The sequence below is a fragment of the Fusarium fujikuroi genome, chromosome FFUJ_chr11 (genome assembly GCF_900079805.1).
Source record: "Fusarium fujikuroi IMI 58289 draft genome, chromosome FFUJ_chr11".
Lineage (NCBI taxonomy): Eukaryota > Fungi > Ascomycota > Sordariomycetes > Hypocreales > Nectriaceae > Fusarium > Fusarium fujikuroi.
In genome coordinates this window covers 88,229-114,042 of record NC_036632.1, presented here as the reverse complement: position 1 = coordinate 114,042, position 25,814 = coordinate 88,229, and the positions used below count along the sequence as shown (strand labels likewise).

Sequence of the window (25,814 nt, the reverse complement as noted above, 5' to 3'; positions counted from 1 at the left end):
ATAACATCTTATATATTGCTCAAGATTCGGATTATATAATAGGTAACATTAGGAAGCTTTTTAAGCCAGATAGACTTCCAAGACCATAACGAATAACATGCTCCGAAATGCAATTATTATAGGTAGCCTACCAGGCTTGTGGATTGGGGCCAAGTCTGGACGATCTTATCGACCTATGTTAGACCTTGAGCTCTGTAACATCTTATTGAAGCTTTGCGGCTTCAGGGGCATCGAAACTTCAACAACCATCTATAACAGCATTCGCGCTATTACTGTTTAGGCTGCCCAAGCTTAAGGTGACCGCGTTGCGTTGTTAACAGACCTATTGGGTACCCAGCCTTTCACAAAGATAGACGCCAAGGTCATTGCGAGAGGCAAGGGCAAGTCTTAGTTGCGGTATAAGTTCTCTTTATTGGAGCATCTTCGCTCTGTTAAGTTATTTGGAAAGACTACACTCCAGCCCGGCTTAACTATCCTCAATCTTAGAGACCTGTATGAGCCAGTGATAAAGAGTGCCATAAAAGCTAAGATAGATAGACTCAAAACTCTTCAGATATAAACAAGAAACATTCTCTAGGTAAATAAGGGCATCTACTATAAAAACCCCTTTTCCTATATAATATTTAGTATCAGTTAAGTTATTTAATTTAAGAACAGTAATATCAATTTACAGTTGCTAGGTATTATTAACATTAGCAATAGGGTTAGTAGCTATATTTCCAACGCTTTTTTAAGACACCAGTTCTTAGACACTTAGAAGAAGGAGGGCAAGACTGTTAACCTGCTATGATCCCCAGAACCAGAAGCCTTCTTGAGCTAATGGTGTATCCACATCGTGCCCTCTGAGAGTCGGGGTGATGCTTTTGAGGTTACTAAGATAATCTTTGAGGAGAAGACTAACTACACCTAAAGTAAGAGATGTAATTTCAGTATGTACGCGAGTATCTGAAGCGATTTGAGCTGTGGAAACTTATCTTTTTCGGAGGCGAAGCCTTCTCTGATAATTATTCCAGCGACTTTAGACACGTGATTCACCTGAACTGAATGTGTTCAACAATCACGGTCCATGCGAGACGACCATCGCTTGCACACACGAGGGTCGCATTGACCCTATACTTCACCTGCTGGACTTTTTGCGCCAAATAATATTTATCTCGTAGATGAGAAGTTCAATATTCCCCCTATTAACCTACTTGGAGAAGTTCTCATTGATGGCGTCGATGTCGGGTGTTTTGTCTTATGTCCTCTGATATTTCGTTGTGTGCAGGTTTATTGCCTCGTTGTAAGTAGTGAGGTCTGTTTCACATTCCTTTTTGTAATTAGCATATTCTTACTTTGCGCTCCTTAATTTAATTAGGTGGCTGACACTCAGATATGCGTTAATTAAGAAGACAACTAAGTTATTAGTCCAGCTTTCTGAAACCTATACCTGCCAGTAGAATAATAATACATATATGCTGAATAACAACAGGGTTAGCAATCAGCGGGTAAAACAAGAATCCTGGCACCTGAAGTTTCTTTAATAAAATAACATTTCACATTGACATGCAATTGAACACTGATATAGAGAACCTAGTAACTAATTATCTAAGCATCCTATTACTGGTATGGATATTGATACAGAAACCTCTGATTAGAGCGGCAGTACTCTTTATTATCATTAATGTGCTTGACTCTCCTCTCAGGGCACGGTAATGTCTCATACCTTGCCTTTGCATAACATGTCCAGTGCAACGGAAATTCCTCGCGGGGATATCACAGTTCCATTAAACTTCTATGGACCTCCAGCCGATGGCTCCGAGCCTTACTTCATCGTTAACAAAGAAGATGGCAATAAACCAGAGTTCAACTTTTCGGACAACAGCGTAGACGTCACTATACATGATATACGCAGCTCTGAGAACACTTTCTGCATAGACCATGACGCATTCCAGGTTGTAACAGATGCACCCCCGCCATCGGAGGTAATAGACTTCACGGATGATGAATACATCAGGGCGAATTACTATCCCGAGGTCAAACAATCGATCTTGGAAAAACTGCCGGGCGATATCCAGATCTTCATTTATGACCACACCGTGCGCCACCAAGCTGAGGGAGGAGCGCAGTATCGATCTTTGACCAGGGTCCATATCGATCACACGACAAACAATGCTATTCGACGTATGCGACAATTCTTTCCCACAGAGGCAGACCGCCTCTTGCAAAGTCGTTACCACATTGTCAATGTGTGGCGGCCACTGAACAAAAAGCCACTCGAGTCATATCCACTTGCCTTTGCGTCGGCCTCGACATTCGACACCGCCGATGTGATACTCATACAACATCGATATAAGGATGGAAGCATAGTCACAGAAGTAGGCCTTATAAAACACAGTTCTAGTCAAGCCTGGTACTACTCTAGTGGCATGGCAGACCGCGAGAGAATACTACTCAAGTTTTTTGACAGCGACTCATTGGAAGAGGGCTCCGAGATTGCATGTAAAACCCCCCATACTGCGTTTAGGGACCCTAGGATTAAATCAAGTGCTGTTTCTATTTCTCTTACTTAGAAGACACTTTAACTCTTATTCGCCTGGAAGTCCTTCCGAGCGGACTCCAAGCGTCTTCACTACGATAAACTACATTGATTTTCCAGAAAGCGGGACCACTCTGAATCATTGCGATGCGCGAGTGAGCCACTGAGACGAGATTGAAGTGGTGCGCCTGGGCAGCGAAGTGGAAGCCCATGATGAGTGTTGGAATTTGTTGAATTGCAGTTGAGTAGTTTATTATAGGCACCGTGGTCGTAGAGGCACAGTATCATAGTGCGAGCAAACTCATTATCCTCGCGATAGTAACAATAACAATCATATTGCCCATTTTCTACATCCCGTAGTGCATATAGGACTTATATAATTGCAGTAGTTCTTTGCCAGTAACTCTATACTTGTTTCTTAAGCTTGGTGCGCCGTGTTAACTATTTAATATATAATAAAAAGAACTCTGACTTTATTTAGTATCTGCTTATATCTCGACTAATGGTACTGTAATACGACTCGGGTAATTATCACTGTCCAAGTGAAGATAATGTCTTCCAATGTTCCCTGTCTTAAAGCCGCCGCGTAGAGGTTCGAATTCCGCCAAAGTCATCTGATGACCAGCCACTCTGAGAATGAGCTTCTCTCCAGCTTCGAACTGGATAGCAGAAGGCCAAATTCCGATCTCTAACTTGACCACCTCTGAGCTTTGGAGTTTCGTCTCCTTGGTGTGATCATGGGCTGGCCAGTGTGGCTTTGATAAGTTTGGGTCAAGTGCCCGGTGACTTGCTCGCAGAACGCCAGTCGGACCAACATATTGCAGTGTGTTGATAAGAGCAACATCTTTCTGATCATTGACACCAACAAGATCCTGGATAGGAATGTTGTAGTTGCGCAAAATGTTTCCATCCTTGTCTGCCTTGCGTAGGATAACAAAGACGTCCATATCATCATGGTCAGAACATGACATATAAAGAACCGCACGGGCGGGACCGATCATGGTAGATTTCTCTGTAAAGGTGTAAGAGAACTCGACGAACTCGGGATCGTCATCTTCTTGGAGGGCTGGGGCATCAGACTGATAGGAGATTTTTCCGGGGACCACCGACTCCTGTGCAGCTTCAAGGGCGCCATTGTGGGAGAGCCACAAAGTTCGATGCTGAGTTTCGGGTATCGGCCAATTGTTAAAAGGAACATTTTCAATAGGTGACTTAAAGTGAGGTTAGTTTCCAGAGACTTGTAACAGTGAGGTAGGAGTGTGCACCTGATTATACCGGATGACTGAGATTCGTACTTTAGGAGTCATTTCCCATCCGTTTTCTGCTCCTTTCATGTAAAAGTCAAGGAACTTTTTTAAATCTGCATTCGTGTCGTCTCGATACAGATCATGCCACTCCTGCGTGGCATTCATCCGCAGCCTGAGCCGGATACAACCTTGTCAGCAAATGCAGTACAAACTCGAAGTGTATGAGACTGACCATTTCTTCTCGTGAGGGATATCCTCAAAGCACCGGGTTGAGCCAACAGTGTGAAGACCAGTCGACATACTTGCTAACACGTATGCAGGCACTGTGATCAGATTGGCCTTGGCTCTTTTATCCTCCCAATAGTCATTCATCAGAGGATACTTGTTGATCATGGAGATTACATCCTCCCGTTCATTGTTGCCTAAGTCTACGTTAGTGATTCTGCATAGCCGTGCTATATTTCGCCAATAGCTGACTCACTGAATAGATTGTTTCCAAGGAATGACCAGAAGGGGAGGTACGGAACGCCACCTCTGCATAAAGTCTCTCGATAAACGTCACTCAAACCCTCAAGTGGTAGAATGCAAGTCAGATGTGGCGGTTGCTCAGCTGCGATGAACCATTGATTAGTTGCGAGCCATGAGTTGCCAGCCAAAGCGGTGTGACCATCAGACCATGGCAACTGTGCGATATATTCTATAGTATCATAGCCATCGCGGGCTTCAGCCTTCCCATGCCACCTGGTAAACTATCAATACCTTAAAATTGATTTGAAGCAAAGGATGGCTTACTTATGATGCCCTTCGGAGCCTTGTATGCCCCTGGTGGTGACGTTGACTACAGCGTATCCGTGCTGCGTCCATTCCGCTGGATCAGGCGCTTCGAAAGACTCGTAGCCTGAAAGCTTCTCTACTGGAACACCTGCCCGACCTTCTACATGATTAAGAGCCGAAAAGCCTGAGCAAGAAGAAAAAGATGTCAGCTTATGTGTGATGAAATGAGGAAAGAGAATAGATAACAGGGTTTGATCTTACCGTCTCCAGATTTCCCATATGGGCTGAAAGCAATTAAAGCTGGAAGCCCTTTGCTATTTGTGGGCCGAAAAACATCCCCCCGGAGAAGAATGCCATCACGCATAGGGATGGTGATATCTCTCTCCCAAATAGTGTCCACCGGGAAAGGACGGAAACCCGGGCTTTTCCGGTGGCCTTTGTGCAAGATGGTGACAGAGGGCTTGATGCCGTTATATTTTGCGTTTGGACTGTCATTTGGGACAGCTGGGGTGAGCAGGACTGGGATGCCGGCAACGACGTACGGAGATGTCTCAATGGCCATACTTCTTGGGTTTGATAAGGTGATGTTGACTGTTGGTTACTTTTCGACTTAAGCTAAAAATATAAATTACCCGAGGCTGGCTTGCGGAACTTTAAAGACGTTAGCACGATAGCCTGTGTAGGCGTAAAGGACTTCGGATGCTGCGGTAGACTTCCCCACCCAAATAATTTCTCCACCATTATTTCGGTGGGGTTTCCGACTCTAGGGATTTATGGGGGTGGAGAACTGATTGAGGGAGGCTTTACTGAGAAACCTTCCAAGAGTGGATATAGAGAAGGAAACCCTGAAGTTAGAAACTACTGGTCGCTATGTCTTTAGTTAGGAAAAGATACTATCTTATAGGGTTAAGTAGGCTAGTTGATTATGTTTTATTTCCAGAACCCTCGATTTAGTCATGCTCTCAACAGCATCCGTTGCAGCTCTTGTGTCTACATAGTAAGGGGGGATAACACTACTCCATAAATAAACTTAGTAAGCGTATAATGGTGCGTATACTGCAAATAATTACTAACCTCTTATCGTGAAGACACCAAACAACTTGGCTTGGTTGGTCGAGCCAATTGACTAGCTTGGTTGCGAATTGTGCCGCTGACCCATCAAACGGTCTTCCATTATAATTGGCACGACCAGCGATTCCAATAATTGCCAATCTTGGCTTGGGTACTAGATCTCGAATGATACCCTCATACCCCCCGAGATGAGCATTCCACAAGATGGTATTTCCCTCTGATATATGGATGTTATACATCAGTTGACCTCCATCGTGATCAGAAAAGAGGTTGATTTTGCGGTCCTTGATATAGTCGACAAAGGACAAGATACCATCGTTTTTTTCATCCTCGGGGAGTAATTGATCGATCTTAAGCAGTCCATGCTTCATGCCATAGTTAACATCAAACGTACAGACATATGGATGAGCTGCACCTGTATATACTGTCCCAGAATCCAAGTATTCCGGATGTCCCTCAGGCATTAGGCAATGCAAGGACGGCCATACATCTACAGAAATTGCAGCATAACGTGGGTGAGGCAATGCTGGGGCACCTGGAGGTGTAGGTCTGAGTTCAATCTTGCCTTCGTTGGCTTTGTTCCGAATGTCTTGCGAGAACAGAGGGATCCTTTCCCCTCCTTGGACTGCCATTAGCTGGGCGTCAGGCACGCCAGCCTTCCTGAGAATGTTGATCGCTTCGCAATTACCGATCACAATTGCGCCTGTTCGTTTCGCGATTATATCCGCCCCCGGTAGACTATAATTCACAATGTCAGCATGCACCGAGACCTACTTACAAGAGTAGAGCAGTATGGAAATGTGGGAAGGCGTCAATATCCCCCCAAAAATGGTCTTTACTGACTGGTCAAAGTGTGCATGCGATATAAAGATATAATCTGCTTCATGAATGTCGTCAACAGAAAGGTAATCTTCCTGCAATGTAGGTCTTTTAAACCAGGCGTCGAGAAAGACGGTCAAGCCGCAGGCACGCAAGCGGAAAGTAGTTGCTCCTAAAAAGGCACAAATCAGGTCATAATTCGTATCGACCTCGTGCTAGGAAGCGTATAGGGAGTACTTTACCAAACCATTCTAACGTGACTTCAGTGTCTTTGGACATATCGATGATGTATAAGGTCTAGTTCTATAATTTGCTCACAATGTATAAGTAAATAAGATAGTAAATTTAACCTTTTATTAGCCAAGTAGATAATGGGAGAAATCGTGTAATATTTATATTAACCTTTTGCATGACCTATTGCACTTTTTACAAGTGGGGTAAGATTATTCCCCCACCTTCTCAATGTAAGAGACAGTAACGGGGTTTCTTGTTTAACTAATTACCTTAGCTAAGGTGGTAAAGTATAAGATATGCTGCAGCAATTGGTTAGGCATTGTGGCATAATGTCTAAGTCGTGAGCCAGATGTGTTATTTGCAGGTGAAGACTTGTGGCTGGAAGCTTATTCCGGCACAGAGAACTTAGAACTTAGTAAGACCCAGCACCTGTTCGACAGCTTATAATGCAAGGATATGTTAAAATGCTGTAAATATACTACTTTACGTGCTATTCCAGCCAAACACATAACTCACCAAGCTAAAATTCCATTGGCATCAACTACCTTGCCCGCAAAGTCATCCTTCTCTCCCCTAGCTGCCCCTGCAATAATTTGTGCTCCTTCTTGGGGCTCAATACCTCCCAGCTCAAGGACAATTTTCGGATCTCCTGAGATATCCGTAGCACAAAATCCCGGATTGACACCCAGTATGATCATCCCGGTTCCCTTGAACCTAGTCGTGTATTGAACAAGCAGCATATTCAGTGCTGTTTTGCTAACCCTGTAGGCATCCATATATGGACCATGATGATGTGATGTGGGATCCGAGGCATAAGTCAACGATGCACTGCCGCTCGTGATGAAGATGATGCGCTTGGTGGCCGAATTGCTGAGAAGAGGGACAAAAGCATCCGTCACACGGGCTGTTCCCACGACATTGGTTGAGAATGACGTGAGTAGCCCTTCAGTAAGTGGTGGGGATTTTGCACCGAGTGGCTCGACACAGATTCCGGCGTTGTTAATGAGGACATCGAGGTGAGGGAAGTCTTTTTTGACGACATCAACGGCGTTTTTGACAGAAATATCGGAGGTAATGTCTAGGGCCACGACGGAGGCAGTTCCCCGAGTCGATGCAAGTGATTTCAAGTTCCCAAGAGCCTCGGTACCCGACTTGGGATTGCGACAGGCGAGTATTACATGATTATCGGGGGAGGTCAAGAGGTCGGCGGCGACATGGTAACCTAAGCCCTGTTGGCTCCTTGAATGATGATTAGTATGGCACACGAACAGTCTACTTTGTATTAGATGGGAAGGAGAGACCTGTAATGAGGATAATAGTCTTGGCCATGATGAGAGTCGGTAGTAAGTTGTTTGTAACTAAACTTGGTAATCTGTGATGACGCTTCAAGACTCTATTAAGTAGGCATTCATTGTGATCGTGGAAAGAAATGCCGTATTCTAACTACCGTGTTGATAGCCTAAAATATATTCTCGTGGTTTTTAGTCTCCCTGTCACTTCTGACCGTAAAAGAGTACTACGATGTTGACATAGCTCGGTTTGGATAAATAGGAATATGGGGGTGGTGGTGGGGAAACGACCAGGCCAGCAGATTCCCCACCCATGGAGAAAAACTCTTAGGCAAAAATGCTCACGTCTTGCTTGAAAATGCAACTGGGTGTATTTGTGGTGATGTGGGGTAACGAGCATTGATTGACGTCGTGAGCTTTGCAATGAATTCGATTCGGCCACTTGTGCTGAGTATGACAGTCAATCGGTGTCTGTTCGCACTAAGTGAATGACTCAAGTGATGACTTCAAAGATGCGTATTAGAGATATAGTGCAGAGACTGGTCATTTAACTGAACGCTATATACAGTGACCATATGTCGCTGGGTAAGAGTGAATACCCGGTGTCTACGCAGCTGCAGTGTGATTTGTAAGGATGTGACGATGTGGGATGAAGAGGGTTTTGTCCCGGAAGGACAATTGAACCCTTCATTGCAGTGGGACGAAGGGTGCACCTTGGGAGGTTTTTTTCTGGTTTTTTTATTATCTATTCTATGTCAGGCTGCCCCAGCCATTTAATTAGACATGCGATACCTCATCTTCTATTGAGGCAAGTCATCCATAGTGCAACAGCTGACCTCAGTACAGCGAACTACAATATTTCTCGCAACATGCCAGAAGACTTTAAATAATTAAGGCCTTTTTTCTTAACTACTATAATTAAGTTATAAAAGACATACTGTTAAAACTACTATATTAAGGAATAAGAAGTCTATTAACCTATATTTTCTATACAGTAACTATTAACTATATTGTAACTTGAGCAAGTTAACTTTTACTTAATAGGAGCAGGATCATCGATCTTATGAAGGACTTTAAAACTTTAATTGTCTTAACAAGATCTGAGACTTAAGTATAGCAACTCGCAATATCGGGGATAAATTCTGCTATATGGTCTTGTCCTGAGTTGTGCAGACTTTAGCCACTCGATCCTTCGATGAGATCCAGACTATATTGATTATAAATGCAAAACACGGCATATATTAAGCCAAAACGAGAGTGATCAAACTATCCTACCGTTAAACCTTTCGGCCTTGGAAGGAATTATCTGCTTTCTTGTTGCTGTGACCCTTTCCAAACCCTGCCTCTTTTTCCATATGCACTGCCGTGTGATTGTTCAAGTACATAGAGGGATCTTCAATGAAACAAGCCAAGGTTATAGCAATGATACCGAAAGGGATAGTCGCGTAAAATACCATCCTAAATGCATGGCCGTATACCTGTCGCAAAGCTTTGACGGCAGCGGTCTCTACTGCTGGTGTAATTCCTGGGACTGATGCAAATGCATGTGGAATTCCCAGAGCCGCATTGATAGTCGCAGATATTAGAGAACCGAGATCTTCGGGATTGAATCCTTTCTGGATGGCGGCTTGCGCAATGCCCTTTCCAAGATCTCTATTAACGATGCCATGAATTATAGTGTTGAATATGGCATTTCCAACACTTCCTCCCATGCTTCTGAACGTTCCAATGAGCCCCGTTGCAAGTCCAAGATGTCGAAGGGGTGTATGCAGGCCAGTGGTGACATAACAGGCTATAGTGACCAAGACGAATGGACCCACGGAGAATGCTTGTAGGGCTGTCCAAGCTACTCGGTTATGTGGAACCACAGCTGCCAGAGCAGCCGTAAAAGTCGTTTGCAAGACTAGCATAACAATGATTTGCATTTTGATGTGCTTAATTTTTCCGATTAAGGCAGGGCCAATAGCACCGAAGAAAAGCTAAAATTATATCAGCACTGCATCAAGACATGGGGGCAACGTACTTACTTGTACAAAGCCGTTGGGTAGGGCTATATAAGCAATCTGCATTTGATCACTGGTGTACATCCAAAGAGATCCTTGTGGTAGCAGTGCCATCATAGAATAGTAAATCATCCCTACTTTGGTTAGTCTTGAGGTGTGCCAAGCTCGGGTAGGCGATTTACCTGCTACGAAAGTGATCCCAAGCAACACCGTGAATTTTCGAATCTCTTTAAAAACCTCCAGGGGAAACAAAGGCTTGCTAGGAATTGTAAAATCGTAGATGAAACAAGCTATAAGTCCAAGGAGGCCAAGAGTTATAGGAACATACACTGAAGGGCTGCGCCATGGATGGCCAGGCTGCCCCGCCCATGTTAGTCCAACAAGAAATGTGGTCAAGCTTCCCACGTAAAGCGCGATACCAACAAAGTCCAAAGACTTCAACTGGTCTAGCCGGGTATTCTCATAATCGTACTGGGGTCTTGTTGGTGGAAAGTAAAACGTAAACGTTCCTCCCAAGCTAATAACGCCGTAGATGAGGCCAATATAGTAGCACCACCTCCAGCCGAGAGCAGTATGGAGTACCAGGAGAGTACCCAGCAGAACGCTCAAAAGGCCGAAGGGTACGTTAATGGCGAATTCTGTGGTCGCCAAGCCGATTCCACTGTCTAATATTAGCAACAGAACCAACTTCTGCAGTTTGGCCTACCAACCGCCATTTGTTTGGAAGTAACTCAGATATGCCCGCATAGCTGACATAAATCATGCCGCATCCAAAGCCCAAGAAGGTTGAAGCTAATATGATCGTTTCGACTGTCTTGGCGGTTGCGGCTACAGCCTAGGCTTGTATTAACACCAAAAAGGACGTTGTACCAATTGATTAAGGAGGACGGGGAGGAGATTAATTACCGATCCAATGATGCAAATCAGCTCACCAGACAGTATCGTCCATCGTCGACCAAAGATGTCGCTCAAGCCGCCAGCAATAGAAAAAGACACAGACGAAGCAACAGACCAGCCGCCGACCAACCAGGTAATTTTGTTATGGGTATCGCCGAGGTCTGTCTGGATGGTGGTAAGGATGCCAGTAACTAGAGCAAAACCGCAAGAGATGGGGCCGACAAATCCTAAAGCAAGAGACTTAACAAGTCAGCCATGTTTTGTAAGCTTGGTTTACTGAACGCACGAGGACTGCTAAGATTGTTGAGAGAGAAGGAGTCTCGACAGTATCAGGATTGTTCTCTAAGGCAGCTCGGTGAGCGTCATCAAGGTCAACGGGTGCTTCCTCCATGTGATCAATTTCCGGTTTGTCTCGGCGTTCTTCATCGCCCGCTGTGATCTGTGACGTATTCATCTTGGAAAAAGGATAGTAAACAACTAATCTCGTATCAACATGCTTTGCATAAAGTAGTGGGCGGGGCGTCTAGTTATGGATCTCATATCAAACTGTATCGTTATGTCGTAGTCTGGGGTAAGTGGGGTAATGCCTTTACTGCAACTTAACATGTCTCCACACTCATTCTGCCCGTAAAAATAGGCTAATAAAGAGCATCGCTTGGGTGAGAATCCAGAGGGATATTACGCCAATAGACTGTACTTTCGTGCCTCCACATGCGGGAAGTGTGGGGGTGGAGGCGATGGCGAGGGTTTGTTGGCGCTGTAACCAAAGTTCAACGTTGACTTTCAAGATATAACACTGGTCTTCAACGGGAATATAAATTGTTGTTAGAATTACATAAGTGATCGGTACATATAAACCAGCACGCTATATTCGGCAACTATGGCACATGCCCAATCCTCGTTTAAAGTCATCATTATTGGCTCTGGTTTAGCTGGCAGCTTGCTCGCGAATGGGCTTATTCACAAAGACGTCGATGTTCGTGTCTATGAGCGTTTAGAACGGCACGCCAAACGCGAAGGGTACCAAATTCGCCTCGGTGCACCAGCCCTGAAAGGGATGCGGGCTTGTTTGAACGAACAACAGATCAAGGCTATTGTCGACAAGTTTGGCCGTTCTGGAGGGGTGCGGTCATCAGCTCCAGTACTATACGACAAGAACTTTAAAGAACTTGTTGACTTGACGGTGTTTCCATCATACAGCAAATCAGCTCCGATTAAAAGAGGCATTCTACGCGATCTTCTTGCCGACCCTGTATATGAGGCTGGCAAAGTGCAATACGGGCGTGCCTTTACCAGGTACGAAATTTTGGATCCGGGTACAGCCACTGAACGCGTTCGCGTCTGGTTTGATGATGGTAGTAGCGACGAGTGTGATGTCCTAATTGGTGCGGATGGGAGTAACTCCAAGGTACGTTCCTAGCATCTGCCTCCATGTTCCGCCATACTCAACCTCTTTCAGGTGAATCTGCAGCTTGGTTTAGACAATATAAAGCAGATTACCTCGCATGTTAGTCTGATCGCTAAGCAAGAATTACCAAACTCTAGACTCAGACAAATGAGTCCTCAGCTACAGCAGAAGCCAGTCATGACATTTGCCGATCGAAAATCTTTCTTTTATGCGGGTGAGCACCATGTTTGAGAAATAATCGTCCATCTTGTTGGGCTTAATTGACACTTAATAGCATACTTGCCAGACAAAATCGAAGAGGAAGGGACAAAGACTAGATCAAGCATCGATGATTCCATATCAGCCATGATGTTCGGTGTTCAGGTTCCTACTGAAGAATGCCCACCAAACCTAGCAAACTACTCCTCCGAGGAGAAGTTCAACTTTGTATTGTCTGCCTTCCGGGGGTGGTCCAAAGAACAGTAAGCTCATACGCCGCATGAAAATAGTGACGCCACTAATTCAGCCCAAGCAAAGAAATCATCAACCTGATTGAGGGGGCTGATCTTTACGTATTCAATGCTCGAGCCAGCGCTCGCCCTCCTTTGGATTGGAGAAAGAAGCTAAGCTCGGACGGGGCTGCTGAGCGCGGGAATCCACGTGTATGGCTTCTGGGAGACGCGATGCACGCAATGCTTCCACTTCGGTAAAGGGTAGCCACTCTAGTTGTTCCTGGCAAGGCACTAACTGTTGGCAGAGGAATGGGAGGCAATCAATCATTGTGTGATACCGCCACAGCCCTTCCCATCCTTTCCGAGCTCTCTGCTTCTAAAGCTACAGGAGCTGCAGACATGAGGAAGAAGATACAGGAGGGCTGCGAGGCCTATGAGCGGGAAATGATTCCCCGGGCCTTTGAATGGGTCGAAAAGAGCGGTGGCTCCAACATTCAGGTAAGTGTATCATTCATGCTTGATGCCGCATTGTAGCTAACACATTCACCCATCAGCCGATTGATTCCAGTACCGTTGGGGGAAAGTGTCTATTTCTCGTGGCTAGGCTGGCTATGACCTTTACCTGGGCATGGTACTCCTTCATTGGTCTGTTTTTCAAGCATGAAATTGTTGACGACGCACCGGAGTTGCGAACTTAACCAATGTGTTCGAACCTCGCCCCTTACGTGTCGTATTCTTTGTACTAGCAATGTGGCTTCAGTGTTCAAATTGAATCATGACATCTATGTCTGAAACTATTGGCTATTCCCCTCTATCATTGCGTTATTTACTCCATCCAACTATGAGGCTGCCCTACTCGTTCTAGCAGGCATGCAAGACCATGCCTCAGCCGCGGCCACGAAGCTGAGGACAAAAGTATTCTTCGACACTCTGTCATTATTCGCACACTACTCCCTGGACTGCCCAGGATACCTATGCCTGTGATATGAGTGCGATGGCTTCCCTCTTCCACCCAAGACTTAACCTCATCGGCATCACGCAGCAGGTCGATCCTTGTCGGACGTTTATGTACAGTCTGGGAGTCTTCTTGCGATACTGCGCCGTATGAACTGGATGGCATTAACAGATCGAACGCCCACATGAACAAGGCGGCCAGTAAGAGACTGAATGAGTCATCGCAAGCAAAGTGCTGCTTGTTGCGTAGTATTCTGAAGGCACGCACGGCATGCCAAAGACATCGACGGGCCGCGGAAGGATTCTCTCGCATCCAGGCTCGCAGATACTCTTTTGCTTCGTCAATCTGATCCTGCGTGGCTTGCCAGCCAGAGAAGGCATACAGCATTCGAAGTGAAACATGACGTAAAATAAGCAGGATGTGGTAGCACATCACTGAGGTGTAATGTCCATCAAAATCTGGTTGAGAACTGTGTACAGCTGAAAGCGTCTCCAAGCTTTTGTTGATGAATCCGGTGCTGCCAACAAGTACAGATTTTACCATGGACTGACTGTCCATAGTCATTGCGGACCCTCGTGGCAGATGAATTGGCGATGCTTCCATGAATGATTTCCAGAACGGGGAAGAAAACCGGTCGTGAATGGATCGCTCTTCGGCGTAAAAGGTCAGTATATGCATTTCACGAGCAAATGTGCCTAATTGACCATTGCTAAGGTCCGCAAGTAGGCTTGGTCCCTTGACTGTTTGAATCAGCTTGCGACATTCAAAGGAAGATTATAGTTGCAATCGTCTTACCTTGGTATATTCCAGAAAATACTTGCCAACTATCAACATCCCGACAACTCCATGGGTTCTCGGTACACGGAAATCGGTCGACCATGTGATGAGGTTGGAACATAGGGTCCAAATTCATCAAGATAAGTTGGAAGCATTCCAACTCTAGATTTCTATTAGTCTTGGACAATTCAAAGCTCCGAAGGCATGACTTACTGTAAACGCAGTAGACTAGCCGGATCAACGACTCCCCTACGACCCAGTCCTCCCATGACTGTTCGTCATCTGAATTCGGAGCGACTTGAGCTTCGTACGGAGATCGTGCTAATAACTGACAGAGAGTGTTAAGAGATCTCCTTTCGAGTTGCCCCTTTATCATCATGTCTCTTGAACCGGAAAATAGTTCAAATACATGACTAAGAAGAGTACTCTGAACGAAAGGGAGGCTTGGCTTTCGCTTCAGTTCGGGTCTCTACCAATTTTATTAGGTTCCACTACCACAAGAGAAAAATCAACTCACATCGGCAGTTACCGCCAAGTTCAAAAGCTCTTGAAGTCTGGCTGCATACTGATCTGCGTGGGACATGGAAGAATACTGAGAGCCAACAGCTGCAACAGCCAGAAGAAGTATCCATGCTTCGTTGCCTCTATTGAGGGTCGAGGGATGTATGCAGGGGAACTGGCCATCAAAATATTCATAATAGAGTTGAATGAAGATATGGAATCTCTTGAAATCCGGGAAAGGGCCGCCTTCAGACTGCTGTTTCTGCTTGGAAAATTTAACGATTTTGTCGTAAGAATTCTTATTGATCTGGTTCACGTGTCCGAAATCCTCTGCTGAGATGGCATGATCGTCTTCTGGCAATGGATGCGGCATGAAATCATACCCGTTAGTCATCTGAGCTGGAAGACATGATTTCCCATTGTCCGCTCCTTGTCCCCAACTTGAAATATCAGTAGTTTTGGTGATTGAAAAAGTCTGCCCTTCAAAGCCCTGTGGTTGGCCTCCCATATCTTCTATATTCAAAGCAGTAGAAGGGCCGAGAAGATCAAGGATGGAAATAGGCCCAGTTTCGTCAAGCCTCCATGAATACGCGTTATCATCCGGGAAGAGCAGTGAAGAGACCCACGAAGGGCTTGTGTGGCTCTGCTCGGTTCCGGTCCTATTTGTAGAATCTGAACAGATCTCAGAGCCTGTACTAAGAGTGAGATCGTGACTCAAAAGAGGGATGCTGGTATTGGACTCAGGCACAGGGAAGGCTTCAGTGGCAAGGACTTCCTGCAGCCCAGATTGCAACGCCTCGATGCCCGACGTGCTGAAGAAATCACCCTGATCGGCACTTGGTTGAGTTGGTTCCAAAGAAGAGAGTTGCTGGTCAGAAAGAGTGATATCAATGGAGCTTATTGCTTGCGTTTCTGGACCATCAGATGGACTGTTGATACCACCGCCGTCCTGAGAATTGGAGAGATGGGCAGATGCTGCACTGTTAGCTTTGGGAGAACCGCATGATGTATGTTGGGAGCATCGCAGTTTCGAGCTAGAGCATGCCTTACGAGCGGGTGCTTTCCTTGGGCGTCCGCGTGTCGTCGAGGTCTCGGAGGGATCGGAAGCGTGCATGTTCGAATGCCGCATGAGGACGTCTCTTGAGCTAATAGTTAGTCCTGTCGCAGCAGATTATGTTGATGAAGTGGTCAGGATTACTGTTGCGTACTTTCGTGAAAATGCTTTTGAGCATGATTTGCATTTGAAAGGTTTAGCTCCCGAATGGCGTCGGGCATGGCGCTCAAGAGGCTCCTTTCTCTTGAACGTCTCGCTACAAAAGTCGCAGCGAAGCATAGATGCCGATGAGGTCATTCTGGAGTCCCGGATAAGTGTTGAGGCGCTTCGGTGGATGATCGAAGAGGGTAGGTTAGGTTGAAATCCCAGAAGGAAAAGGAAAGCTGCTTCTTCCGTGTCGGATTCCAAAAGTAGGGCCCACCAATTTGCAAGGATCTGACCCCGCACAAGACTAATCATATTCGATCTAGTAAGTGACCAGTTTCAAAGCTATTGACTGTGGATGCTTGATCTCTTTTGTTGATTGGTGAACCCTTAGAGACTGACAGATCCGGCACATCACTCTCTGCTTACCCTGGAGATTAATAAAAGATCGGTAACCCAGGCTCACTAACCTTCGCCAAATAACAGTGCATGATTTGTTGATGCCCCCCAGGTTGTCTGGAGGTACCCTCTTCTCAGTGAGTTGGGCCAAAACCGTTCGCTGCCAAAAGGGGACTTTTTCTTACGCACATGTATACTTTTCATCAATCGGTCTTTTTTATTCTCGGTCACCGGATAATACGGGATCAATCTTTCTTGTCAGCACACTCATAATAATAAGAACGATGGTCATCATTCTCGCCATGAGTCGTAGCTAACAAGCCAACTAGATGTTGTATATTTCAATACCTGACAATGCGGTTCTCAACCCGTCACGCGGTAGCATTTTGCTGGCATGACGCCGTGATTTAAAGAGTGCTTCATCATTATCTGGCACCGTCTAAAATTGTTAAATGCCCCAAAGCTTTATTGATCTAGTATCTGTCTTTCATCTTGTTTAGAGTCTTTCAGACCCATCATCTTGGACTTGAATTGCTACATCTAAATAAAACCGACCCGAAAGCCCTGTGTATTGAGTGTCCCCCTTTTGCAGATCGGTTGGGTCCCTTTCTATAGATTTCTGAAGACTAGGCTTCCAAGGCACTACTAGTGGCAGACTCAAAGACCACTGACAATGCCCGTGTCGAGATGGGCCACCAGAAAGACTGTATCGGCGTTTGCATGGCGGCATATAGGAAAGCCGAGTTGTAAATCGTGGGCTTACCAGTTCACGTCCCCGGGAAACACCTGGTGGGGGTGGGGAGAGAATGAGTATGTGTGGAGGTGGAGAAAACAACCAGAACTGGTCTGGCATAATTTGCTTGATCGGGAATGGATTACTTTAGCACTTAAGTGTGGGGATGCTGTACATGCTTCAACCCAACAACACGTCAAGAGTACCAAATGCCAATATAACCCCATACCAAAACCTAAGACGCCTCCAGGCCTTTGTTCCAAATCTGTTGTTTTGAATTCTCCAAACATGTTTTCCCTCATCATTCAGGAAGTAGTGTACATGTCTACTTGGCGCATCATTGCTATTCTAATAACTGCATGGCTGTTATACCACGTTGTTCCCTGCCGTATGTGATCCACTGAGAAGCTTTCTCGGCCCGTTCATGGCCAGGTTTACTCGGCTATGGTTATTTCGACAATATTGTGGAGGAAATTACGTCTGGACCAACATTGAGCTCCACAAGAAACATGGTTGGTAACCTACACAATGCATATGCTTTTACCACTGCATCGCTTCCATTTGTTAATGAGTTTGCTTATGTCTGCTAGGACCGATTGTGCGCATTGCACCAAACCAGTACAGTCTTGATAATCCTGAGGCTGCAAAGATCATCTACGGCCACGGAACCTAGTTTGTCAAGGTAAGATCTGGTTGCCTGGGCGTTGTTTTTTAATCTGAAACGAGCCTATATGTGCCAGCTGGTATTTGCCATGGGGTGATCCAGTCGATCGAAACTTGTTTAACGAGATTGACCCCAAAGTCCACGGGATCATGCGTCGTCAAGTTTCGAACGTATATACTATGTCAAACATGGTATCATATAAGCCTTACGTGGATGAATGCACGGAGATATTATGCCAGCGCCTCATCGAGTTTTCCGCGTCGAATGCGCCCATCAATATGGCGCGCTGGTTCCAATACTACGTTTTTGATATGATTGGTAAAATTACCGTATGATTATCGTTGCAGATTTGATGTGTACGATTTCTTAATTCTCCTAGTTCTCTAAAAGATTTGGATGCCTTGATACTAGAAAAGATCACCGAGACATAATAAAGGCACTTGATGATTCCGCACGACTATCAAATGCTACCGGACTCTACCCTCTTATATTTCCTTATCCTCTCAAGACATTTAAATACCTCTCAAGAGGTCAAGATGCACAATGGGCCAGTCTACATTACTAAATATGCAGAGGAATAAGTAGCGGCTAGGCACATCGAGAAACAGTATCGAGACGACAAGCCGCAAGACTTTGTAGCCAAACTACTTGAAGGTCAAAAAGAGAGACCCAATACTGCCACTGACAATGCAATTCGACTCTCTAGTGGTGCTAATATTGCGGCTGGATCGGAGAACCACGGCGATAACCCTCAGCAGCATCTTGCATAACCTTTGCAAACACCCGGCCACCATGCACAAGCTCCGTCAAGGGCTCGGAGATGCCAGAGCTTCTGGCTCTATTTTAAATCCTATTACCTTCCGAGAAGCCCAAGGTCTCACGTATCTCCCAGCTGTCATCAAGGAAGGTCTTAAGACTACACCCCGCTGTTGGTTTCACGATGCTACGAGTGGTTCCAAAAGGTGGCAAAAAGCTACCTGGAAAGTTTCCCAAGAAGGAGTAATACTCGCTAATCCTCGTTGAAATCATGAGAGAGCGTTTCCTTCTCAGCTGTCATAAGTGTCAATAGATCAAGAGCCTAAAATCTTGGGAAATGAACCCGGAACGTAGAACCAGTAGAGCCACAGCGATTCAAATACGCAGATTAGACTATAACCAATAGTGCTCAATTGCCCCTGGCCCGCTGGGGCTAAGCTTTTGCATCCCTCAACCTCGCCAAATCCCCAAACAGATATTCCATTCCTTTTCTTTAAAACTTTTATTCTTGGTATTTCGGACACCCGAAATGCATATATTCTATTTGTCAGTAGCCTTGACCTTTGGCATTGCTTACGTGGCTGCCAGTCCTTGCAGACCAGAGTCAAGCAAAGTCAGTGAAAGCTCAACACCGAGTTTTTCGAATTCCGATCTGTCGAATCTCCCCACGACCTCGATACTGCTGTCTACAAACACCGCATACACAGCCTCCATGTTGCCAACCACCTCACTAGACTTGTTTTCAGACGAAACCACCTTAGCGCCTAGCGCCACTGCTAGCTACGAGACGACAGATGTCTTAGAATCCAGCACTGAGGTCGCATCAACAACAGCCAGCAGCGCTTCAGCAGGAGAGTCAACCCCCGCTGGCGAGGATCCTCAGTAGCCGATACGGTTTACATGCTGGGCCGCTGCAAGACGTGCTTACTGGCTAATTAGTTGCCATGGATTAGATAGAGAGGACCAGTGTTGATAGGGAGGACTTCTGTTTTACGGAGTTTATCATTGAAGGGAATGTATTCACAACGTGAGTTGGGTCTACGAGGCGCTAAAGCTATGGAATTTGACTGCTGTCTATGAGGTTAAGCCTTAGAGCAGTAATAGAAGGAGTGGAGGAAGAATGAGGTTAGGAGATTAAGGGATATACCAATACGTGATATGAGATTGTCAGTGGCGGTATTAAGGACTGAAATAGATACATTCTTTGAGCAAGTGCAGGCAATAGGAATAAAGTGACGAAATCTGCAACTTGATATAAAGCCACAGGAACCTTGCTCTTTAGCCAACATCCGTAGCCTGAGATCTATGCCCTAAAGTGCTATAAATAATTCTTTTTAACTTGCCATCCCATTCATTAACTACCTTCCTGACGTTGAACCAAAAGTGACCTTCGCCGTTGACGGATCAGAGTGGTTTAATAGTACCGAGCGCTCTGCGCGGAACCCATCTGATCAGCATCACCAGTCATGGCTTTCATGCCCTGCGTTGCCAGGCTGCTAGACGCCACGCTAGCAAGACCCCTCTCGGTAGCCTGCATTGCAACCATACCAGTATGAAATCCGACAGCCTCTTCAACAGACGTCTGAGGAACCGATATGGCGACCCTCGCAAGATTTTGAGCTGCTGAACTCCCGTTATCCAGGCTCATTATGGCGTGGCCCATCTCGTGGAGTTGTTGTGTAGCCCCATGCGCTACGCCGCCGATGGAATCACCAGGATTCATACAGAACGCATGTGCGATAGAGTCACTTGGAAACAGTCCTGGAGCGCAGGTGTGAGTGGCATGAACAGCGGCATGATCAAACACTGACCAACGCCCATTCCCGCAGCGCATGCTCTCAAGGGAATCAAGATATCTCGTTTCTTAAGCTCTGCACGGATGAGTTTCAGCTTCGACTCTGCTACGTGAACACGACGGATTGCGATCGCACTGAGCACGAGGGTGCCTCCAGAGGATGCGACGGCGCCCCAGCCCCCGATGTGGGAACTGATTATCCCAGCTGTAATCTGACGGGTTTTGACGATCTCCTGCTTACGGAGTCGGTCTGTCTCGTAGTAGGATATACGATGTGTATATTCAGCCTTGTCAAAGTCGGAGAAATCCCCGATAGTCATGTTTTGTGAAAGAGAAAGCGCGTATAATTGAAGTATGAGACAAAATCATGAAGGAGATTGATGGTTGTGGGTAGATAAGAAGATGCTAGTGGAATTGGGGCAAGAGAAGTGGTTCTAGATACTCAAATAGCTCTCTTAGTAAAGGATATGGTACTGGCTAGGACGCACGTACAGCGTGCATGCACAGCCGCAGGGAATAGATGAGATTGCGGACAGCTAGGATCTGTGTGACTTGGCAGGACTCGATTGCAATAATAGTAACCTATCTGACGCGGCTATGCAGCTGTATAACCTTTGTCTCTTCCTCTTTCTGAAACATGTGCTACCAGGCTGTGTCTATCACAAATCTGGAGAATTGTCCAGATTTGTTGCATCACATGGCGTTGACGGACTTTGTCCAACACTTCGACTTGAAGGAGCACCGTGTTGACGAAGGAATCTGTGCTACCATCACACTGGGCTCCTCAAGGCATTCTTGTGGTTTTCTATCGGCTGGCACTGTAGACCGGAACACTTGGTTATGTTAGGTTTCACAGCATCTTCAATTCGCAACGTCTGCCACAAATAGTATCCACAGCCTAGTTGCACAGACAATGCGCGATTTTCTTAAAAACGCACGAACTTGATCTGTTTCACTGAGTAGAATCCAATGCTAGTTCGGGATCCAGTGACTTATTGATGTACAAGACTCCTGGATGACTGTTACGCAATAACTAAAAGAAGAATTTAGAATTGTCTTACCAGTGATTGAGTTCTTATAGCCCCCATAAGAAGCGCGTTCTTGTAATGCCTCAAAGCTTTGTGCAACGCTCCGAAAGACGCCTTGTTGAAAGCCTTGGCCACAACAACACAGTATGTCCCCTGCTCATTATGCAGTTCCAACCTTATGCCAGCAGCCTGTGATGGACTGATCGGGCCACCCATAGGCAGACCTAGCAACGGCATTCGCGTCAATTAATGAACCTAAGAAATCGCCTTGCGAAATAGTGAACCTGTATAATGGAGAAGTCTCAAGGGCTGTTCACCGAAGGCATAAGTTTAGTTTAGCGCAAGACGGTAAGATACAGTCAGCAAAGACGCGGGAATAGTGGCTCGGAACTCGGCAAAGCATCATAATCAAGACGTCACTAATCCACTTTGGCCCAAGCGACCCAGAGTTGACCTGCTTTTATTTCTAGTAACATAGATCTTTCATAATCTCAAAAAGTCCTCTCCCAATTACGTGAATCAACATGACAGATACACTCAAGCCATGTCGAATGTCTCAACTCGAGGGCGGACATCGTCCGGGCTCCGACGCAATCTTCAACTCTCACAGCAAAGATGGCATCCTCTCCGCGCTCAAAGAATGGAATTCTCAGCGCATCCTTCTAGTCCACAGCAAAGCTCTCGCCAAAAACACACATGTTATCTCCGATCTAAAAGAAGCTCTTGGCGACCGCCTTACCAACGTCAAAGAAGGCGTCGGCTCTCACTCGCCATACTCAGATGTCATCGACATTGCCCATCGCATCACTGAACATAAGATAGACTGTGTCATCAGCGTCGGCAGCGGCTCCTACTCTGATGCTTGTAAAGTCGCGCGTCTAATGTCCGCCACTCTACCCGCTGGATTCCGCGAGGAAGACATGGAGAATCTTCTTGATCAAGACAAGGGCGTTACGCCGCAGGATAAAATGAAAAAGGCGGATGGCGTGAAGCTCATTCTCGTTCCGACGAGTTTATCAGCGGGAGAATGGAACCATACAGCGAGTTGCACCAACAGCGCTGGGAAAAAGCAGCATTTCTCGCTCCAAGATGGTGGTGCACCGGATTTAATCCTCATGGATCCATGGGTTGCGAGAACATCGCCCGAGAAATTGTGGATGAGCTCTGGGATACGAGCTGTGGATCACTGCGTTGAGACGTTGTGCAACCCTGAATGCAAAAAATATCCCGACGTGCAGGAATGGTGCGAAGAAGCACTGCGAGACTTAGCCAAGGGTTTGGTTGAGTATAAAGAGGGATTAGGAAGGGGAAAAGAAGGTGAAGACGAGCTTGTTCACGGCGTGAGCAAGTGTCAGACTGGAAGTCGCATGGCGCTCATGGGCTTTATCATTTACAGGGTAAACATGGGCGCTAGTCATGCAATTGGCCATCAATTGGGTAGTGTTGGAAAGGTCATGCATGGTATTACGAGCTGTATTATGCTCCCGCCTGTGTTGCGATACACCAAGGCGCGAAACCCTGGGGCGCAAGCCAGGATCGTTGAGATCTTTAATGAGGCGTTGGGATGGGAGGAGACTGATGCGAGTGATTGCGTTGCACGGCTTGTCGAGGTTACGGGGCTACCGAGTACGTTGAGGGACGTTGGCGTTACAAGCAACGAGCAGATTGAGCAGATCATCGACAAGACCATGACGGATGTAATGTTCTCGTTCGGCAAGATCTTGACGAGAAAAGAAGTATCTGAGATTGTGTACTCGACTAAATAGACCTTACGCCAATGCTATATAAAATAAAGAAAATAAAGTACAATACAAAATGGGTATCCTGCCAATCTCGGGGTATCACTAAAAACATTACTACATTATAGGCATTCCATTCATGTCCAAAGGCCAGCCCAAAAGAAGCCTCTGCATCCAAGGCCAATACTCCCTCTTAACCCAATTCTGGAGAACTTGCAGCGAATAAATGATCTTGAAAACACCAATCGAAGTCGCCGTATCGCCAATCCCGTAGAACCTCGCGTCGCTCTCGCCTTCCTTCCAGATGCTGAGAAACCAATTATGCTTGTAGACGATGATGCCCGGGAGGAACTCAGGAAGCTCATATATCGGAGGATCCGCGCCCGGCCAACCGTAGCGACGAACCTCGGCAATCTCCCTCAATTGCACCAAGTCCTTGAGAAAAGCCCAGTGCGCGGCGAGGGCGGTTCGTACGCGTTGAAGCTCAAGGTTCGTGTTATGCGGTAGATTGTGTATATGGAAAGCTATCGGTCGCTGGGGTTGGAGGGATGCTACGTGGATGTGGTTGAATATCCTTGTGCGGAGTTTCTTCTGAATGTGCTTGATGAGCTCGGGGATGGCCGGGTCCTTGTCGCGGGATGGTTCTACGTAGACGCAGAAATCAGGAGGTTGAGGGTTATAGAGATTTGAATGGTATTCGCGGAGAATTTGACCACCCGCGCTGAGAACACAATATTAGTATTGGGCTTGCAATTGAGAAAGCTGGAGAGGGTCACTCACCTGGATCTGAAGTCGATGAGCTGAGGTCCAAAGCCATTCTCCTCCCTCAAGGAAACCTCAAGAACCTTGTGAACAACCTCCATATTCCACTCGGACAGTGATGCATTGTATTGAGCACATAAAGCTGCCTGGTGCATAATCTTGCCGGCCTGGGCAAGACTAGGCACCCTACCAAAAGAACGTCGCTGGGAAGAGAAAATATCACTAGAACTTCCACATCGGATCCAGGTCCAGTCATTGTAACTAGAAATCTTCCTCGCGACGTCGAGGATCGGTTCGAATTCGTCGGGGAGGATGCCGCGACCGGCGTAGATGTCGTTGATTCGACTGAGGAGGGTCGTTAATGTTGTCTGTGGGAGTTCAATGACAGGCTCGACTCTTGTATCCCGTGGTAATTGCACAGAATGCGTCGGCTCGAGATCGGGTTCGGTTTTGATTTGTCGTGGCCACGACACAGGTTCGGTGTCTGGTTCGACCTTGACTTCTTCCGATCGGAGTGGCCGTGCCGAGTTGGAGGAGCCAAAACCCGTCGCGGAGGTTACGCGAGATGGTATTGTTACAGGTTGCGAAACCGACTCGACTCTTCTGCTGATGAGCCGCCGTTCAACCTTGCCTGTACTGTAGCTGATAAAGTTACAGTATTGCTGCTGCAATTGTGAGGACACTTGGTTGTTGGCGGTCGCTCGTTTCTTGGGTGCTCGAAAAAAATCTCTGTCCAATTCTTCCTTGAACCTGCCGATTTTAGCCTGTTGTTGGAGGCATCTCTTCTTGGTATCGTATAGCGGATCGCTGGGGAACAGCTTGAGCGACCAGGTGGTCTCGCGAGGTGGTGAATCGACTCGACGGCGTTTCAAGGCATTAGGTGGGACATCAGGATATGTCTCGGGAGTAGGCGATGGATCGTCGGTGGATTGTTGGATATTGCTGAGCCAAGTCTGAACTCTCTGCTCGAGAGACATTCTGGCGCTGCGACACGAGCGTCAACGGACGTCCAGTTGCTTTCGATGTTCCGTTGAAGATTGTCCTTCTGGCTTGTTCTGACCAGGCAACCCAACCCCCCGGGTCAGCATAATTCCGCCCGCCACCTCACAGCATTACCGCTATTGGTCTGATGGAGCATGGTCTGAGCATCGATTGCCGAGGATGAAAAGATAACAAGAGCCGAATCACAATATAGAGTGGTCCATTATCGCAGCGTCGTCGTTATCTTGATTTTAATGATTTCTTAATATCTTGCTAGGATTGATTAGGGTCAAGGTCGTGGAATACTATACTGCAGGGTATTACATGTCACTGCGTGAAACACCGCCCCAGTTGGTGCACCCCACTGAGGGTCAGCCCCAGTGTCTCACTCAACTTACGGAGCCCGGCTCACCTGGTTGGGGCAACAAGCGTTGCTGAGGCACAGAGTGCACGCTTGAGCGTACCGTTCGTTTCTGGTGGATGGCAAAACTGGTCGACTTCAAGGCCCACGTCGATTGTGAACAGCCGCCTCATCCAATACGTTCCGCTTACGCACCACTTTGTACGATTCGCGGCTCAGATGAAGCAATCAGATCCAAGATCAGTAGCCTTCGCAGTTCCATCAATCAGGACACTCCATCTTCCCCCAAACCACGTCATGAAGCTATTTAGCCGGTGCAAGATGGTGTAAGCTTGAACGCGTGCGTCAGCAATAAGTGCATCTCTACATCGCAGATCCCTCAGTTCACAGTGGGATATCAAGCCTTGATCGCCGTATCTTCCAGATACTTTCTTTGGTCCCGCTGGTCAACAATTGAAGCTTTATCGTCTTTCA

The 25,814-nt window shown here is 46.5% G+C and overlaps 9 protein-coding genes; 3 read left to right on the top strand and 6 right to left on the bottom strand.

Moving 5' to 3' along the window:
* Positions 1-1,721: 1,721 nt before the first annotated feature.
* On the top strand, positions 1,722-2,552 carry FFUJ_11247 (related to 7alpha-cephem-methoxylase P8 chain; the record flags this gene model as incomplete). Its single annotated transcript, XM_023570123.1, has 1 exon — positions 1,722-2,552. One exon carries the CDS (start codon positions 1,722-1,724, stop codon positions 2,550-2,552), a length of 831 nt encoding a protein of 276 aa, XP_023437281.1.
* A 454-nt stretch (positions 2,553-3,006) lies between these two features.
* FFUJ_11246 (related to cocaine esterase) lies at positions 3,007-5,101 on the bottom strand (the record flags this gene model as incomplete). XM_023570122.1 has 6 exons in its annotated part: positions 3,007-3,729; positions 3,784-3,937; positions 3,998-4,187; positions 4,247-4,506; positions 4,558-4,723; positions 4,801-5,101. 6 exons carry the CDS (start codon positions 5,099-5,101, stop codon positions 3,007-3,009), a joined length of 1,794 nt encoding a protein of 597 aa, XP_023437280.1.
* A 2,045-nt stretch (positions 5,102-7,146) lies between these two features.
* Positions 7,147-7,992, bottom strand: FFUJ_11244 (dehydrogenase-like protein; the record flags this gene model as incomplete). XM_023570121.1 has 3 exons in its annotated part: positions 7,147-7,153; positions 7,180-7,902; positions 7,940-7,992. The coding sequence occupies 3 exons, from the start codon at positions 7,990-7,992 to the stop codon at positions 7,147-7,149; spliced, it is 783 nt and encodes a 260-aa protein (XP_023438133.1).
* Positions 7,993-9,229: 1,237 nt separating this feature from the next.
* Positions 9,230-11,306, bottom strand: FFUJ_11243 (PEP5-like protein; the record flags this gene model as incomplete). XM_023570120.1 has 6 exons in its annotated part: positions 9,230-9,931; positions 9,980-10,089; positions 10,138-10,616; positions 10,666-10,790; positions 10,862-11,092; positions 11,139-11,306. The coding sequence occupies 6 exons, from the start codon at positions 11,304-11,306 to the stop codon at positions 9,230-9,232; spliced, it is 1,815 nt and encodes a 604-aa protein (XP_023437279.1).
* A 426-nt stretch (positions 11,307-11,732) lies between these two features.
* On the top strand, positions 11,733-13,389 carry FFUJ_11242 (uncharacterized protein; the record flags this gene model as incomplete). XM_023570118.1 has 6 exons in its annotated part: positions 11,733-12,260; positions 12,312-12,474; positions 12,535-12,721; positions 12,772-12,945; positions 12,997-13,189; positions 13,246-13,389. 6 exons carry the CDS (start codon positions 11,733-11,735, stop codon positions 13,387-13,389), a joined length of 1,389 nt encoding a protein of 462 aa, XP_023437278.1.
* Positions 13,390-13,627: 238 nt separating this feature from the next.
* On the bottom strand, positions 13,628-16,275 carry FFUJ_11241 (uncharacterized protein; the record flags this gene model as incomplete). XM_023570117.1 has 6 exons in its annotated part: positions 13,628-13,663; positions 13,716-14,386; positions 14,442-14,585; positions 14,637-14,892; positions 14,941-16,063; positions 16,133-16,275. The coding sequence occupies 6 exons, from the start codon at positions 16,273-16,275 to the stop codon at positions 13,628-13,630; spliced, it is 2,373 nt and encodes a 790-aa protein (XP_023437277.1).
* Positions 16,276-20,088: 3,813 nt separating this feature from the next.
* FFUJ_11240 (uncharacterized protein) lies at positions 20,089-20,789 on the bottom strand (the record flags this gene model as incomplete). XM_023570116.1 has 2 exons in its annotated part: positions 20,089-20,435; positions 20,486-20,789. 2 exons carry the CDS (start codon positions 20,787-20,789, stop codon positions 20,089-20,091), a joined length of 651 nt encoding a protein of 216 aa, XP_023437276.1.
* Positions 20,790-22,021: 1,232 nt separating this feature from the next.
* FFUJ_11239 (related to aldehyde-alcohol dehydrogenase) lies at positions 22,022-23,263 on the top strand (the record flags this gene model as incomplete). The annotated part of the gene is made up of 1 exon (XM_023570115.1): positions 22,022-23,263. One exon carries the CDS (start codon positions 22,022-22,024, stop codon positions 23,261-23,263), a length of 1,242 nt encoding a protein of 413 aa, XP_023437275.1.
* A 90-nt stretch (positions 23,264-23,353) lies between these two features.
* Positions 23,354-24,975, bottom strand: FFUJ_11238 (uncharacterized protein; the record flags this gene model as incomplete). XM_023570114.1 has 2 exons in its annotated part: positions 23,354-23,957; positions 24,017-24,975. The coding sequence occupies 2 exons, from the start codon at positions 24,973-24,975 to the stop codon at positions 23,354-23,356; spliced, it is 1,563 nt and encodes a 520-aa protein (XP_023437274.1).
* Between the last annotated feature and the right edge of the window lie 839 nt (positions 24,976-25,814).